Source organism: Athene noctua, chromosome 3, assembly GCF_965140245.1.
Source record: "Athene noctua chromosome 3, bAthNoc1.hap1.1, whole genome shotgun sequence".
NCBI lineage: Eukaryota > Metazoa > Chordata > Aves > Strigiformes > Strigidae > Athene > Athene noctua.
Window position 1 is genome coordinate 41,760,596 of NC_134039.1, and position 15,249 is coordinate 41,775,844.

Here is a 15,249-nt window from a genome sequence, read left to right on the forward strand (position 1 = left end):
ACAGCACCAGGCAGACAGAACAGGATCTCACAGCAAAGGATTTAGGGATAGGATGCCATACTAGGAGTTCAAGCACATGTTTAGACTCTTATTTCCATTAAGAAAAGAGGGACCCAGATCAGATTATTCCTTGCAGCCTCCATATTCATCATCTGCCATTTCATCAAAACCTATTAGGTAAGGAATGACCACATCTGAAGGCAAGGCATGATCTTCGATGAAAATAAGGCATGACAGTTGAATTTGGAAGTGAGTGACCCAAAGCCTCTCTAGTGCTCTGCTCATACGCAGCAACGTTTTTCACTGTAGAGAAAATCTATTAATGCATAGGATCTGAATGCGACAGAACGAGGAAGGTATGAGAATATTAGTGTTAGGTTCACTGAGATAAGAAGGCTTTGTCCACAGAAGATTAAAAGAAAATCAAAAGGTGAAAGAACCACATCACTTCATAACATCTCCTGAGCAGGAACGCAGCAGAGTTGAAACTGATCATGTGACATTGCAGCACGAGAGAAAGGAGATATCAGGATCTAAATGACTATGTAAGCAAAGTCTTTCCAGCTTTTGTAGCCAACTACACATTTCAGAATCGTTTTTACTGACATCATGTTTGTGTGTCAATATAAAAATAATTTATAAATATATCTTATTTATCAGCTTTTATTCCCACAGGGTTTAGAAACAACAATCAAGTGTAACAGTTACTATACCCTTTTGGCTAGATTTAGTGAGTAGAAATACTAAAAATGCTTCCAGAGAACCTTTTCGAAAATAGCTGAAGTATAATTGCAATAAAGTATAGAAGAAAGCCAGCTGTTATACTCTACTTATGTTATTTAGTTCTTCCATATGTAAAACAGACAATACAACTCATTAATCAGCATAATTTTTTTAAAAAAAGTGTTGTTACAGTAACAGATAAAGGAATGCACAGTGTATTAGTTATCAATGCTTTATTATTGAAAACAAAATTGAAATTCTCTTATCTGGCACATAAACAATTATTTCTACAAAAAGGAAAGCCTACAAATCTGATAATTTATACAAATAACAGTTTTTCAAAAAATAAAATTTTAATTTAGTAAACTTGTCTTGTGCTCTTTTTTTTTTAGCACTGTCTGCAATAATCCACCATAAATCCCTGAGCAGAGAGTCTCTTTTAAACATGTTTTAAATTTATTCCAAAAGATGAAAGTTATCAAGCCCAGACCTATATTAAAAAAATGTATTCAGGGACATTCTTGTTAAATTTACGCTAGTCCTTTTTTCTCTTTTTTTTTTTTTTTTTTTTTTTTTTTTTTAAAAAGAAGAAACAAACAAAAACAGTTATCAATGCAAGCATAACACTGCATCACAGGGTGCTCCCCCTTTCCCCCTTTTGTGCAATGAATAAAAATTACTAAGCAAGAATGAATACATGTTGAAGGAGACAAATAACATAGTAAATGGTTAAAACCAAGAAGCCATCAAATTTTGATGACTGTTGAGCAAATAAAGCTGCAGGATACCACAGTTTTATGCTGAGTTCAGTTACAGTTACTATCTAATTTATTTCTATACTTTTTTTCTAGAAAGTCAGTAAAGCAGGAGACTAAGTTCAAGCTACCATTGTATTTTAACACTGGTTTCAATGATGACATAGAAATTCAACTTTTGACCCTTCAATTTTGCTTTTCCAGCCATAGAATTATTTGAGAAAAACTTGACACACTCCACAAAACCAAACAATCTTGCCCCTCTGGCCCTTCTAGTAGGCCAGTTGTAAACTTAGCAACTTAAGGTATTTTAGTGAGCAAGAGGAAAGAAAGGAAAACACACACTGCTACAATTTTTTACTATACTGACTTTGAAACATCTATTCCCCAATCTATTTCAATACAGATTTAAAATCCAAATGTAAAGGGAGAATGACCAACAAGGTAGAGTGTAACTCACGGGTCCTCTTTCCCATTAGGTACACACACTAACCACAAAAAAAAATTAGCAAGGAAAACCAAATAAAAGAAACAGCAACACTTACAGACTGTTGTGTTAATGGCAGGTAACATTGCTGCAGTCAAGTAATAAATAAATAAATACAGCAAAGTATTCTGCTCTATAGTTTTGTTGGAATGGTGCTCAACAGTTAAAAAGCAAATTAAACCCCAAACCCTTTCTCGGTAAATAAAGAGTTTTTAACAGGAGAACCTGAAGAAGCTTCAGTTCAAGGTGCTCTACCACTTTAACATTGTATCTACCATTATGAAAAGAACACTGAAGCAGATAGCAACAGGTAATTAAATGAAATAGTAAATCCTCTTACAAGCAATAATACTTATTTCAAAGAAAGAAAGAAGTTAACACATGGCCTGGAAAAAATTACTAAAGCTTCAATACACTGTAATTTTAAATAAATTATTTTTACATTTAAAAACTAAAGGCTGAAACAGCAACTAGGCCAAATCCTTCTGAAACAGAAATAAACTGAACCTCACCAAAAGCATATTTAGATATTTGACAGCTCTGCTGCTAGCACAAGTTGGAATACAAACAGAATGCTAATATTTGGTTAGAAACTGAATAGTAATATTTTTTAAAACACCACCACTGTGAAAAGTAACTGGCAACCACCTTTACAGATTTCTCTTGATCTACACTGTTTTAAGCATGACCTAATCCAGTCCCTTCAGTTGTTTGCTATCCTCACCAATGTATAACATTCCCTTTTCTCCAAGTTGTTCATGAAGTCTCACTTGTAGCATATCTAAGCACTAATATTTTCAAATTTCACTTGGCTGAGTTATTGCAGAACTACTGTATGCAGAGTCCAGTTTAAAGCTGGTCTTATCTGACAGCAATGTAAAAAGAATCAAACACATTGTTCTAAAATAGCTTTCTTCTTTTTCCTTAAGATGACAGTTTGGCCACACTCATCTGATAACAGGGCAAAGCATCAGTCTTGTTTCTGTTACTAAATCACACCTCTGGATTTTTTTTTTACCACTCTACATACACATCTGATGTAGCATGTACTATGTACTGATGTAGAATATGAGCAGTTCCTTGCTCATTCTGTCTAGCCCACAGCCATTTGGCTGTGTATTTCAAGAAAACTGCATTAAAACTTAACAAGCAGAAATAATATGCATCTTCTCAGCAAACATTTTGAATGATGTCATCTAATCACAAGTGACAGATTTGAAAAAAATTGACCATATAAGCTGTGAAATTGGTAAGCAAGTGGTCCTAAAGTGAGATACAGCAGCATTAAGACAAACTGCAAACACACTGGATTTAGTATACATTTTAATGAGTTACAGTATCAGCAAAATACTTTAACCTACTATTACCACTTTTACTCCCATATGGCTTACTGTATACTGTACAATTTTCTCTTAGTATTTTTACGACAGTATACATTTCAAGTACCCACCCAAAAGTGAGTGATATGGGATTTGAAATGATTTATCAAATAAGTCAAAACACCTTCTCTCAAGTGCTATCGTTCTAAATATTTTTGTGGGGTAACAAGTCCTTCAAGAGTATCTCAAAGTCTCCCTTTTTCTGTTTATCTAGCAAAAAGATTTATGCCAAAAAAGCAGGATAGCTTCTTCTAGCAGCAATTAAGACCTCTGATCCTTGCAGTCAAGTCCAATGAGCTCTCCAACCAGACAACTGTGTGGAAGTTCTAGTTTGTGGTTTTAATCAATTTAAGAAATAAAAGTTCAGAGTTTTCATCATCATGTTTTGGATGTCTTCAGACCTTGTTTCTCCATGATATTCCACAATTTGCGAAGATTGGACTGAGTGATGACATCATCAGGTTTAAGTTGAAGAGCAAGGAGGTAGTTTTCTTCAGCCTCTTTCAGTTTACCATTCAGATGGAGAATGGCTCCAAGATTCATCAGGGCAGCTGGATACTGATACAAAAAAAAAAAGGGAAGAAGAAATATTAGGCATATTTTCAAGTTTTCTTTTCAGACAATCTTCTTCCACTTAAATTATTCCCTTATGTTTGCAGACTTTTCATGGAAGCAATTTAGCGATTTAAGCAAATAGAGATAACAAGAAAAATTTTCTGAACAGCTGCTGTATACTCTGTGCTTTAAACGGGGCAAGCTTTGGTGTCTACAGACGTAGACTTCTCTCTTTAATGAGAAAACACAGAACTCATAAAGCTTTACATGTGGTAATGCCGGCATAGCACAGCTTCCAAGAGAAAACTGAAATAATCAAAGAGTGGATTAAAGACAGGAATTTCATTTTAATTCAACCCATTGCCAATAAAGAGTTTATAATCATTGGGAATAGTTAACACATTGGAACTCATCCCTTTTTTCTCTCTGTCTTAATTATAACTAGTAGAAAATACAATCTGTTCTCAGATTCTAAGGATGTTCAGGGGTCCTAGGATATCCATTTAGAATCAGGCTGTGGAAACACATGCTATTTTAATAACAAGGATGTGAAAATTTCATAACAAATCCATTAAAATGCTTCTTATGTTGCTAACAATTTTTCCATCTTTAGCTAAGACAAAATGCTTCTTGTTTTTATTTTTTCATCTTTAGATTATTCCATTATGAAATAATAGGTTGTTCATGATAATGAAACATACCTAGTTACTGGAGTTAACAAATAGTACTAGGGCAGAAAAGCTGATTTATGAAGCTGAACAGTCTAACCTACCTTTTTTTGCAAATATCTAAGCTATTCGCATGATAGTGAGAGCACAGTAAAGGCACTTGCCAAACCAGTACCTTGCATTTAAAAAAAAAAAAAAAGGGGGGGGGGGGGGAAATACTACACAAAGTTCACTATGGTTCTCTCTCTCTCTCTCAAGTCACTCTCATTTCCATTAAGCTTCAGAAACACTCACTTTCAAAGTCACATAGTTTTGCCTCAGAGGATAAATGTTTCAAGACACCACTCACCAGTGTTCTGATCAAAATGCAATACTCAGAATGTGAAGACACATGGAAACTCAGCTTCAGTCTACTGTGTGGGGGTGTTGGTATGCTTTAGAAGCCCTTCAGTGACAATAACTTCAGGGAAATATGGTAGGTAGAAGGTCAATAAAATATACACTAGAGTTGGTCTCCCAGACTGATGTGGTAATAGAAAGTCACTAGGATGAGGAAGACTTAGGTTCCAAACCTCTCCACTAACAAGTTGAAGTCATTACACTCTTATCCTTCTGAATCAAGCTTCAAAAAAACCCCCACCCCATAATTCTTGTGTCCAAAACCTAAATTTTGTGGTGGAAATGTTGTTCAGAACATTCTTTAGTTTCATATCCTACAGATATTTCATACTTTTTCAACTTTCTTCCTGCTTCTTTTCACCTATTAACACATGCATCACAAAACCTCACAAACATCAAATTTTCAGAGCAACTGGCTTCCAGAGTTTCAAAATTAAGCAAAGCAAAACAATACGAGTTCAACCCTCCCTATTGTAAACATCATAATGCTAATGCAGTGGAATCTGAAGATGCTATTTTTAGATTTAATTTTTCTTGCTCTAACCTGACAGATTATTTCTACCACCCCTAAACCAATTTCTTCGTTCTACTAATAATCAAAACAAAAAACCCCACTCCAAATGGATTTTATAAAGTTTTCCCAGTTAAATATTATCCAAAATTTCCTCTGAAATCATATCCTGTACAGAGAAGGAAAATTAAGTCCCTGAAATGTAATCTTTGCTATGGACAACACATATCAGCAACCACATAATCATAGCTCCACCTTTGCGGTGCCAGCCTTGCATACTAGTTTATAATGGAATAATACACTCCTTAATTACAGATGTTCTGGGTGATAACTGAAGTGATGTAAGTGAAGAATGATCAGAAAACAGCTCCACTGTGTATGGATGTCTATCTAAATATCCACATATTTTATTTATTAATTTATTTTTAGACAAGACTGTTTCAGAGAATTCTTTCAAACCATGAGAAGGATGGTTTATTCTGACTAATTGCGCTCTTCATTTGTCTATTGAGAGTTTATGAATCAAACAGATTTTTTCAAGAGCAGTTATAGACACAGAACTGTATTCTCACTTGGAATATAACTATGTGCATATGTTTGCATCTAGAAAATGGATAAGGATTAAAAAACCTTAAACCTCGTATTAAATAAGACACACGTTAAAATGTGCTTAGGGCTAATTCTACAGCATCCACAAACTTACTGTGTGAGAATTAACACAGTTGTCTCATATGGTTTCCAGAATTATTCTTCATTTTCTTCATACCCCCCCTGAAAATATGTTATGTGTATGGTACTAATCAAGTACTCTAAAGAACATCATATACGTAAGACTATATGCCTAGCTAAGAAAATACTTGTGCCATGCCTTTAATTTCGTATATCATTTCACTACAGCGAGCAACAAAAACATCTAGAAAAAGAACAAACCACATGCCTTTTAACTGAACTTGAAATTTTCTAATTTCTACACATCATTCCTGATTTCCTGGAGACCCAACAAATTTTAGACCATTAACACTCTAATCAAATGTATCCATGGAAAATGTTAACTAATAACTCATTTCAAGTAGTGCTGAAAGTTCATTCCAACTCCTTCATATTTCAAATGAGGAAGTGCATAGGATTTCAGAAAGACTGCTCCCTAACTTTCTAGGGTACCAGCCACCCCAATATCTATGGTTTATTGTAAGAGTCACAGGAATTTTGAGTGACTTCAAGATTATATAACAGTGCCATCGCTCTCTGACAACTATAAATGATGGTTTGAGGACAAGAGATCAACAACCATTTGCTACAGTTTTTCTTCACATATATTGTCTTTTATTAAAGACAGCTGATAAAACTTTTCAGTATGTTAACAAAGGCAGTCAGCAGCTACCAGTGCAATAACATGGGACTTGTACCACTGTATAACAAATGACACCGCCTACTACTTCAGAGACTTGAAAGGAGAAACAGGCCTGCCTTCATTTCCTTTTGAAGACAGATGCTTTACATCAAAAAAAGCTGACTTGCATTTCTATCGGGGTTATAAATGATGTCTTTCAGGGTCTATTGAGAATTATTCTCTTTATTAGCATTTTTATCGTGGTGAGCTTGTTTCCTTAGTGGGTTTTTTGGGGAGGGGAGGTGCTCGTGAGGAGGAGGGGAGAGGAATAACAGAGTAGTTAATGAATAACAAAATAGCAAAAGCTATGTATTTAGTGGCCTGAGGTGTTTTTGGTTTACATTGATGACAATTCTTTCAAACTTTCTGTATACTACCAAAATAAAAAGAGAACCTTGAGGCATGCAAAAATTTTAATGTAAATTAAAGTCCTCTAAAATTAAGAGAACTATAGTATTTCAGGATTACACTAATGTAACGAGTATTGGACCTACAAATAGAACAAATCTTAATGACACAGAAGATGAACTGATTAATCGTCTCTGGCTCCGCATATAGCAAATGCCATATCAGAAGAATAGTCCCAAACAGAAGAACCCAAGTTTACTCCTATATATGCCTAAGAAGTTATGGAGAGAGAAATAAATACACAAACACTTAGACTAGCTCCAAAACACCTCTTGCATGGCAGACAAGTACGAACAAATAATGGCCCAAACACAAGTAATGAAATCTGAAATGGTTTTCCTTAAAGCTCTGCTTACAGATGACCTACTCTGCTCAACACCACAGAGGACAGGGCAGAAGATTCTGAGATGAAAGCACATTTTGTTGCTTCTAGGGTACTTATAAGGAATAAGAATATAAGAATCACAAGTGCAAGCTACTTCGCACATTTTAAAAGGTCACTGAAAAGATGTTGCCAGTGTTCATCTTGCTCTTCATGAATTACTACAGTGTGTGACCTTGTAGATGTTTCAAAACAACCCCAGGACTGTTTAATGAATACTGTAATCAGCACGGCCAACCCACCAGAAACACAGAGGCTAAGTGTTTTGTTTTAATACACTGCAATTAAAGACACTTGTTGTTTTAAGGGTTCCTGTTGAGTAAAGTCCATACTTAAAGAAGGACACAAAATGTCATTCACATGTGAATATTTCATCCCAGCACTTCTAGTTAAATATGGGTGAAGAATTCATATCTTTCTCTGATAACGGAAGATACATAGAGATACAATGACTGAGTAGTGAAGCAGCAGAATATTAGTTGTAGAATGGCTCACTAAGCACAAAAGCAAAGCTTATCAGTGACCATGGGATAATATGCTGTCACGCCTTTATCCTCCTACAGGGATGGCAAGAATTTTCACCTGAAATTTTATTACTGGTGCTATTGCTGCAGCACTGCATAGTATCTTCTGAAGTAATCAAAATGGCAACAGCTCTTTTTTTATTGCTAAAGATAACTGTGGACAACAGAATCATTTCAGGAGTGGTGCTTGGTTTTGACAGACCTCACAACTTTTAAGTAAAACCATGACCTAGGAGTTGCCCCAAGATGTAAGCATACTACTTTAAAGCGGGGGGGGGGGGGGGGGGGGGGAATGGAGAAGGTAGGAGAGGCAAGGGAGGGACATGCGGCCAGATGGTTGCTGCCAACTGGATCTTACTCTCCAATGCTGTACATTGGCAACACTGTAAATTCAGCAGTGACACACTGCAGTAGACATTTTTATAGGAGTCACCAAGTGTTGCCAGATAAGTCGTGTGCCAGTTATCCCTTCCAGAGTCTCATGTTTCTACCTGGTTCTCTATGCTATAAGGTTTCTTAAGAACCTCAGTTTGCATATGCTGTGTCTGGTATTTTGTTCCAAACAGCGCATGAATCACAACTAAGACAATGATCTCCATTAAGTTGGCTAAGATGACAAGAGTAAATTGTCTAGGAACAGATAACTTGGTGCAAAAAGCATTTTGGAACAAGGTGACAGGATGTATGGCAAAGTATGGATCAGAGAGAATAAAAAAAGCATAAAATTCAGAGCTGAGAGGGATTTCCTGTGTCATCAGCCCAGACAGCAAACCATTCAGTTCTGCTGGAAAACAAAAAAACCAGCACCTTTGCAAACTTAAAATGGAAGAATGCTCTGCAACTTTTCCTCTATAACATTATTTAAATTGCAAGCCTGCTCAGGAACAATTTCAGTAAATATGCTTTTGTGTCAACAACAGCTTTCAGCTTAAATAGTGAAGAGGGGAAATGGAGGAAAAAAACATTCTCTCTGAAAGTACTAATTTGAATAAACATTGCAAAGAGCACAGTTTCCATGGTTGTATTAGTCAGACCTAAATGTCTCTTCTGCAAAGGGAGCCTGTGTCCCAATCTAATTACTTTAAGACTGAATAACATACATGGCTATATAAATCTAACTAACAAGCTTAGACTCTAGAGGGGAGTGGATCCCTGGATTCAGCCATGATCTTTAAGAGTACTACTTTGCTAATGCTGATAGAGAACAATCTTAGTTATTATTTACTAATCTCATTAAACAAAAAGAGTCTTCATTTAATGCTGTATTCATATTTTGTTCACCAAACTAACAAACTGTTGATCTCCCGGGAAGATGAACACCCTCCAGAAAAAAAGGACATCAAAAAAGAAAACACATAAAAGATAAAGCAGATAGGAAAAAATTAGTTTCTGTTGAATACTATTTATGTAATAGTCTCAGGTTAGGGTAATATATCAAGTTAATATATAATAAGGTTAATAAGGCAGAGGAATAGCATAAGATAATATCTGGTCACCTTAACAACTGATGATACTACAGAAATGTTAGTTCATGTACTTTTTTAAAAAAAATATTTATTATTTACATTTTTATTATTTTACATTTGGACACTCTCATCTGGACATTCAAAGCAGATGACACTTTAACCTGCCTGGTGAAAGGAGAATATACATGTAAATTGTTGGTAGGCATCTAATCTTGTGTGCTTTCAAACATTGGAGACTATCCTGCCTAAAACGGCAAACTGCAGGATATGTACATTTAAAAACAGAAATTAAAAAGTGAAGGAAGGGGTTTTTAGCTTTTTTTTGTATTTATGGGTGGCAGACGTGAGAGTTTTCATCCACAAGCATACAATGAAATTACTCAGTTTTCTTGTAATTCAGACATCAGCATCATTAAGGAAACCCAGAGCTGTGAGTCAGGAAAGAGTTCTACACTTGGCATCAAGCAGTCTACTTTGTTTCACAAATTAACACATCAATAGGGGACATTTTAGCATCAGTGTTATCCAGCCAGCAGAGATTTTTTCCCTTCAACATCTTTTTCATCTTAACCTTCACAAACTGATCAGAATTTTAAAAACATTGTTATCCAAACCCAAACAAGTATATATATATATATATATATATATATATATGTTCCATCTTGCTGCTAAAAAGCTCCTTACCATTGGTCTTTGTATAAATTCAGAGTAAACCGTTTTATATATCAGCAAGTTAACAAAAGCATGTGTTACAACTGGTAAAGGCTGCAGATCATAACAACAGATGAAAAAGTCCCACAAAAATGTACTTACATTTGTAATTTCTGTGTATCTGTATTTTTTTCCCCAATGACCATGCATGAACTGCTTTGATTTATGCTTTAAAAACTTCCTAGTAATCGCTCAGTTTATATAGAAACCGTGATGGACATTTTTAGGTAACATACTTGTATTACCATAATAAAAGCTAAGCAGGAACATACGTTACGAGTATTTAATATTATAGTTATATTTAAAAACAAACAAACAAACAAACAAAACAAAAAACAAACCATTTTCCAGACCTCAAAGTGTTTCTAATTAAACTTCTTAGCTCTCCAACTCAAACGTTTTCATCAGTATAGGATATGATAGACTTATCCAACTTTCCCATTATTTTAGGTTTTCATTAAAAAACTTCAAATTACTTAATTTTTAAAATAGAAATCCAACTGTGCTCTAATGTCTGAAATTTGATAATTCTAATACATAGATATGATTATGCTATATAACATTTAACAACTTCTTTACCTTATCTAACACAAGTAGACTGTGTGCTAAGTAGGAAGTCTGTACTCCCACCAAATGAGAAACTTGCTGAATAGAAATGTCATCTGTACTACCATACTGACAAATACCTTTCAGTAACAGAATTTTGTCCTATTAAGAAAAACTAAAGAGTTTTAAAAACTTAAATTCAATCTGCGAGTAAATGTATTTTTGCATGTACTTTCTTTCTAAACCTTGGAAACCAGAAAAATAAAAGGTTTTGTGTTACTGCCACCCCCCCCCCCCCCTTTCAATTTAAAAGAAATGTAAAGTCTTAAAAGAGAAATGAATATACTCTTACTTCACCCAGCAGCACACATGCAGCGTTGATTAGATTAGCTGTCCATATATACACAATCAAAACTGCCTGATCTTCAGAGAAAACTAATTTACAGATCATTTGAGATTATGATCACAATTATACTCACAGTATATACTACTAGTATTTAAAAAGTTCATTTTTTCCATCAAATAAAATGTCATTGGAAAATAAAAATGCCTGCTGAGAATGAATGCATCATCTATCTGGTTGTGCCCGAATACATCATCTATCTGATTGTGCCCAAATACTGTCCAAATACATCAGTACCCTGAGAAGGTTGTATAGATGCTAGTCAAGATGCTGGTCACAGGCATATCAAGTACTGCACTAGAGCTTCAATTTTTTAGTAGAATAGCCAACTACTGAAATTTCAGAAAGAAAGAGAGCTCATTTTTGGCCTTGAAAGTTTAGTGAAGTTTTAATTAGGAATCTCAAACTCACAAAATTTCCAGTATTTTTGACTCAAGATGTTTAGATGAAATGTTAAGTGTCAAACAAGGCTTTTCACGTTTGGCTGACAAAGATAGTCAAAGCTGAATTAAATGCTTGAGAACTAGATTAATATTGATATTGCTGTATGTTTTCCAAAACTGTTTAGGTATTTGAAGTTCTAAGGTATAGCTTTCAGGCACATTGTGTAAACCATTAGGCAACGTGACATCCTTGTTCTGAGCACAAAGAATGAGGATCTTGCTAATTTGTTCAAGCACAATCACTATTAAGCCAGACAACAGAAAAAGTGTGATATTAGAGCAGGAAAAACAGGAAAAAAGAAAACACTAGGAGATTATGAGGCACTGCAGGATGTTTTAGGATTAATTTTAGCTTTCATTCCACCCCTCTATTGACACTATTTCTTCTGGCTAACTTTCCCTAAACAACAGAATCAATCATTATTCCTCCTTTGGTAATAATTTCACTGACAGGAAAGTACAACTGATGTCTATCACATGAAGTGATACTATTTCCATAATAACGTGGTTTACCAATAGTGTCTGAAGGTATCTGTAAATTGCTCAAAAAATGCAACTTCAGCATGTGGAAATGTTACTAAGGCAATTTTGCAAATAAAAAGTAACTCCATAATTTAGTATATAACAAAACTCTTGAGTATGTATGGTTCAAGGAGCTATATTTTTGTTACAGAGTAGACACAACAAAAAGCGCTTGAAATAATCTTGTTCACAATACTTTCTTTTCTGGAATTTCTGCATGGACAACATAAGTATTTGCATATAAATATTTTTTTTTTCTTTTCCTTTTTCCTTTTTCATCTGGCTCTGATCACTTCCATGCTTGTTGTGTAGTGCAAAAATGTTATGCCCACACTGTCCTGACTTTGGTTTTACCCACAGGATTATGAGAGCAGCTGAGAAAAGCAGCACATACTATTGGCCCTTGCAAACTGCTGAATTACAGTGCTTCATGTAATTCATAAGAATTTATGCCTTATTTTTTGGCAGCCAGTAACCTGCAGGTGTTCCCTATACATTATTTAGCAATTAAATCTACAGTAAATATTACAGTTATTAACTTTCAGCGCAAGGATTTAATTTTTTGATTCTTGTAGCTTAAAGATTTTAAGGCTGTAGCTTCTAAAATTTGGTCTTTTGATCATTAATGGTAAGATCACTGGGTACTAATTGCTCACTAGGCTTTTATAAGGTTGTGACTTGTGAAGAAATAAAATTACTTTCTTCTAGGGCAGCCTTATTTACCACATCTGATCAGTGACACATATGTTTACAGTGCTAAGTAATTAATATCAATAACAGCAAGACATGTTCAGTGGTAGATCTACACATCATACTCTGAAAGGTTGCACTTGATACTACATATGCCAATAACTGCTGTTTATTGAGCAGAAGCTTTCTGTATTCTTCAAACTACATTTTTAAGAGATGAACACACAAATCAACACTGTGAATATTTTCCTTTTTGACAAGTTTTAATTAATTATTTCCAAAGGAACAAGAAGACAACTAATATTTGCAGGACTAGAACCAAGAAATCAAAGTTCAATTCCTGCCTCTGAAATTCAATGTCAAAAATTACTCAGTGAAACCAGATGCTTGCTCCAAACTGCCCCAGAAAAAGCCTTCCATGACCGAGGCAAACTATAATCCAGGGCCACTAGAATTTCTACGCTGTTCTGTAGTCAATGGCTCAGGGTAATTTGCCTTATTATATATTTTCACTATACATAACCACCCATTCTATATGAACACCACACCATCCTACAGAAATTAACTTTGGGTCCCATCTACCAGCAATGTTTTTGTTAAAGCTTATTCTTCCCCCAAAATCAAAAGGTTTGCCTCCTGTGCAATTTCCATAATCTCTGTTAAGAAAATATCTTCTTCCTCTATTATGGGTAGAACATCCAATTTGTGAACTAATCAGCAAAAAACTCCATCAATGCAGCCATCAGAACAGAACTTTTCAAACAGAATTAATGAAGGATCATGTATTGATCTTTCAAAAATGATTAAAACTAAGTCTGATAATTTGAAGTGTATTCAAATGCAGTCAGAATGTGAAGAAATGAAGTGGAACTACTGAGTTACAATAAAACTCCACTAAAAAACTCCACCATAAATATATCAGTCATTTACTCCATGGAATCTAAGAGACATACAGCAAACCTTCATATGGAATTTAATTTAGGGTTTTATTGTGGATTTTCATTTTTACTGTTGTTGTTATATTGGAAAAGATTTCTATTTTCTTTCACGCTGTAATTGTTTTCGGTGAGTTTGAGGCAGCCAGATGCTGGGGCAACTGGCATTGTTACAAACCATAATGTCAGATTAAAGTTACTTACTGTTACGGGAAGACCATCTTTACTAGAGCACCTGAAGAATTAGTGAAACTTCCTCAGTTTAGTAGTAGAGCTCTTCATTATATGGAAGATGTGTTGCAAAAGGATAGGTACACTTGAATGTATATTTGCTTTCCAGTAAAACTATCAGAATTATGTAAATGCAGTATGCAAAGCTGACCAATATACAGGGGTTCCGAATGCCGCAACAAAAAGGGACTGTTCTTTGGGGGAAATGAAAAGCTATCCATTTCCTCCTCGCTGCATTTTTCTCATTAGTAGACATCTGATCTCTAGACTGTAACTTCCCCAGGGAAAAATAAATTCAAACTGGTATGAAGTTACTCTTAAAGACAAATTCCAAGAAAACTACTTAGGCCAGACAGCTGCCATGCATCCCCTTTCTAGCAGTCTGCAAACATACAGTTCTTCTCAGGCAGATCTCAGACCAGAAACAGCCTAATTGTAGGGCATTTTTCCTCTATACCATCACCTAGATACACCTGGAGGTGTGGGAGGGTGGGGAGATTACCAGTTGCATCAAAACCATCTTGTGAAACAGAAATGTAAGTTCTCTAGAACTCGTGGGGAAAAAAAAATCTAATAGGATATGCCAACCCGCAACTAAAAATCATACATTGAATGAGAAATACATCAGAACTATAGATTAGGAAGAAAATTAGGAAGTCAGTTATTGCAAAACATCCTACTGAGAATGTACTGTTGCTGGGTTTATTTAATGAGCATTAAAAACAATTCCTTATCAGTTCTGACTGCATAATAAATTGCACTGTTTCCAGAATCAGCACTAGAATACTCTATTAGGAAAAACCTTGTTGGATCCTCTTTTAATTGAGTTCAAGCAGATGGTTTAATTTCTGAAATGCTAATCTACTGCTGTGAGTTCTATATTTCATGGCACTTTATTTCTGATTGACACTGAGGGCTACATTTACAAGGCAAAGCCAATTTTGCTCTCTCCAGGAACTGATGCAGGCAGCATAGTACCCCCTGCCATATTACTATCAGATTGTGAATAATAATCAAGTGCACAGGTCTAGCCATGATACATCATCTTCATTTCCACAATTTCAGCAAAGAGACTGTATCTTTACAAAGTACTACTTCCCCTCATTTCAAAGTACGATGAT

General features: G+C 35.1%; 1 protein-coding gene across 1 annotated transcript in view; it reads right to left on the bottom strand.

Annotated features, from left to right (window-relative positions):
- Positions 1–901: 901 nt before the first annotated feature.
- The window catches only part of TMTC2 (transmembrane O-mannosyltransferase targeting cadherins 2), a 292,156-nt gene continuing 277,808 nt past the window's right edge, over positions 902–15,249 (bottom strand). Inside the window, exon 12 of the mRNA XM_074902779.1 lies at positions 902–3,902. Coding sequence (XP_074758880.1) covers positions 3,723–3,902 — 180 coding nt within the window. The 3' untranslated portion in view covers positions 902–3,722. The remainder of the gene's footprint in view (positions 3,903–15,249) is intronic.